The sequence below is a fragment of the Rhagoletis pomonella genome, unplaced genomic scaffold, assembly GCF_013731165.1.
Source record: "Rhagoletis pomonella isolate Grant_MI unplaced genomic scaffold, Rhpom_1.0 Rhpom_scaffold_15221, whole genome shotgun sequence".
Classification (NCBI taxonomy): Eukaryota; Metazoa; Arthropoda; class Insecta; order Diptera; family Tephritidae; genus Rhagoletis; species Rhagoletis pomonella.
Genome location: NW_023473744.1, coordinates 1 through 3,677, shown reverse-complemented (window position 1 = coordinate 3,677; position 3,677 = coordinate 1). Strand labels below are relative to the sequence as shown.

At 32.5% G+C, this 3,677-nt stretch overlaps 1 protein-coding gene across 1 annotated transcript; it reads left to right on the top strand.

Moving 5' to 3' along the window:
* Nucleotides 1–842: 842 nt before the first annotated feature.
* LOC118757197 (zinc finger MYM-type protein 6-like) lies at nt 843–2,519 on the top strand (the record flags this gene model as incomplete). Its single annotated transcript, XM_036491928.1, has 3 exons — nt 843–939; nt 1,009–1,092; nt 1,161–2,519. Coding segments are annotated over exons 1-3 (1,451 nt in total), but the record flags the coding sequence as incomplete, so codon positions are not given.
* Between the last annotated feature and the right edge of the window lie 1,158 nt (nt 2,520–3,677).

Below are 3,677 nucleotides of genomic sequence, written 5' to 3'. Positions count from 1 at the left end.
AGATCTTCTATGATTGATGATAGAAAAGATAAAGATATTACAGCTTATCCAGTAAACAAACTTAGCTATTTTTTTTTACCAAGTTTGGTCCCCATAAAGGACTAGTGTTGCAAGCATCGCTTTTTCGGCAATTAGGGTGTTGTGCAGCTATTTAATGTGGTGAAAATTATTTAAGCACTGGAGAGATTTATTCACATGGAATTGGAGATAGGGCTGATAGATTTATTTTAAATAAATTGTGAATCTGCGAAAATATCTTTTCAGCAGATGGAAACACTTTTTAACCTTTTTCCCGAAAATGTACATACAGGCTCGAAAATATGCGAGTAACATTAGGTTTGTATAGTAACTTTAACATTGCAGCGAGAGCGTAAAAGCAAAATAGAGCGTTAAATTGAGAAGAAGAGAAAACTAGCAGAAGAACCAGTGTTGCCGTTTTGGTTACTTTTAACCAATTTTGGTTATTTTTTTCTTGCCTGTGAAGTTGTTAAGATCTTTCCCATTTTGGTTATTTTTTAATATTTACTGTAGTTTTTAATTTTTGTATACGTAAAATACTTAAATCTTTGAAAAATAGTATAAACAAATACATTTATTCTGCTGAATATGGTTATTTAAATAAAGGTATTACTACTAAAATGGCAACTCAAGATTCGACTTATTTCGATAATAATCATGTGATTACATATGCAAAAGAACATGTAAAAGTTCGAGGGTGCAACTATCGGTTCGTGTCTTTAATAAATCGTGGTGATTTAATCGCCAAGTTTTTGAAACGGCCCGGCAGTTGCACCATCTCTATGTTCTTTGCACACACATATGTACGTGAAATGACATTTGAATAATAAGAGAATCATTTAAAAGCCGCGAAAAGTTATTAGAATTCCGCGCAAAATTGGTCTTTCAAGTAAATTTATACGGGCTCATTGCTATGGATAAGTGAGCAGAAAATACACAATTTTGGTTTTATTTTGTATAATATGTATTTCTAAAAATCTTTTAAATTAGGTTCGTGATAAGACATAGGCCAGCTACACCTGTTGAGGTTGTGGAGAGTAGCAGCAGCAGTGGCAGCCCCAGCAGTGAAACCAAGTAAGATTATTTGAAATGAATGTATTAATATTACTTACATATGTATGTATTTGTTTTGTAATATACAGACAGCAACGTAGTAAGAAAAAAGTCGCAGCAAGAAAATTTCGCCATGCATGGCTAGACCAATTTCCTTGGTTGCAAAATGTCAATGGGGCAAGCCATTGTATGGCTTGCGACAAAAAGTTGTCGAACCATGTCACTTATTTAAAGAAACATGGTTCCTTGGCCGTACATTTGCAAAACGTGGAAAAAAAGAAAAAACAAATACAAATCCAAAAGTTTTTGAGTAGCGAAGAAATAGCGCTATCTAGACAAGTAAAATACGCTGAGCTAACACTTGTCATGTTCCTTATTTGCCATAACTTACCATTCCTTCTTATGGATTTTTTACCAGCGCTTCTAAAGGAGTGTTGCCCTGACTCTAAAATTGCTGCGGCTATTCAATGTGGCAGAACGAAGTCAACCGAAATTGCTGACATTTTGGGCAACAAAGCCAAAGATAAAATCGTATGTAAATTAAAATCGTCAAAATTTTCCCTCATTGTGGATGAGACAACTGATTTGTCTACAAAGAAATGTTTAGTCTTAGTTGTAAGATATTTTGACAAACTAACACAAAGGGTACATGATTCGTTTTTAAGCTTAATTGAATTAAGAAATTGTGATGCAAGTTCCATTTATGATGCAATCAAACAGTTTTTTTGTGAACAGGGTATTCCATTAAAAAACATAATCGGTTTAGCCACCGATGGTGCCAACGTAATGGCGGGACAACTTAATGGTTTAAGGGCAAAGCTTAAGCCCGATACTGATCTTTTTTATATTAAATGTACCTGCCATTCGTTACACCTATGTTCGGCGTATGCAAGTAAACAGCTTCCTCACAAAATTGAAGAGCTCTGTCGCAACATTTTTAGTTTTTTTTCCCAAAGCCCAAAACGTGTTGAAGAGCTAAAGGAGTTTCAGGAGTATTGTATGGTACAACCACATAAAATATTAGGCGCTTCCTTAACAAGATGGCTTGCTTTAGAACAAGTTATCAATAGGATAGTTGAACAATGGAACCCACTATATTTATATTTCTTAGACCGAGTTTTAGAAGTTAATGGAATTAAAGCTTCCGTATTGGCAAAAAAAATGAGTGAATTGGACGTGAAAGCATATTTTCTGTTTTTGTCATATATATTAAAAATTATTAATGACCTTAACAAAGAGTTTCAATCAGAAACGGTTCGCTTACCGTATTTGTACACGCATTTGGAAATGAATGTAAAGCTCATTGCAAGCAATTTTTTGAAGCATGAGTACGTCAAAAATTTACCCTCATTGGAAAGCATGAATATAACCAATGAAAGTAATTATTTACCTTTAGAAAATGTTTTTATTGGTTGTAAAGCAGAACTTTATTTGAAACAAAGTTCAATGTCGGATATACAGAAAACAGAAATTAAAAAAAATATTTTAAAATTTTATTTAGAACTTTTAAATCAAATCCAAAAACGCTTTGACTTTTCCAGGATAGATTTAAAAACCCTTTCTATTATAACACCATGTAAAGTTTTATCAGAATCAGATATAGAAATAGAGCCCTTGGTAAACAGTTTTTCAAGTTTAGTTGAATGCGATGTTGAAGACGTTATCAGTCAGTGGAAGCTGTTAAGGTTTTCCAACATTTGCTTACAAAAAGATATGGACATAACAGACTTTTGGACAAAAGTGTCATGTATTAAGAACGGCATGGGAAATTACTGCTTCGAGGAACTTAGTGGTTTTGTAAAAAATTTGCTTATACTGCCTCACAGTTCAGCAGCTGCTGAACGGCAATTCTCAAATTTAGCTTTAATTAAAACTAAACTTAGAAACAAATTGTGTTCGAAAACAATAAACAGTATAATGCTGTCTAAAGAGATGGGTGATAGTCAAGGGAAACTTCACTTCGTATGGTCGGCTAAAGACTACTTCAAATGAATACATACTTAGATAGTACATATATAAATACCTCGTATATGTGAAATCCAATACCACGTCATGTATGTACAATAAAAGAGATTTGGTTATTCTTTTTCCATTACTGCTTACTTTATAAATTTAAGTTAAGATTAATAATATTATAGCAAGTAGGTTCAGCGGAAAAACCATTCCACAGTTTTGAAAAAATCGGTTTTTTGCGCTTTTGTAAAATTTACTTACCATCGTATACGCGGTACTGCGTTTGGCGTATACGAGGTATTTCGCGCTGAGCGACGATATAGTTCAATACAGTCCAATTTTTAATTTTTTAATCTTAATCTTAAAATATATACAATGTGGTTGTTCACTCTTAGGTATTAAGTATTTCATTGATTCTTACAAAGAAGTTGGAAACTGTGTACCTATGTACTTATTTAAAAACATCATTTAATGGTAATGTTTACGAAGATATTAACATATATACATATGTACCTAATACGGGAAGACTGATTTCCTAAAATATGCATTTACATATATATATATATATATATGAATGTATTTCATTTATTCAGCCTTAAAAGGATTTACTTTTCAAAAATCTGTACGATTTCTTAAAGGAAATTATAAAAAAA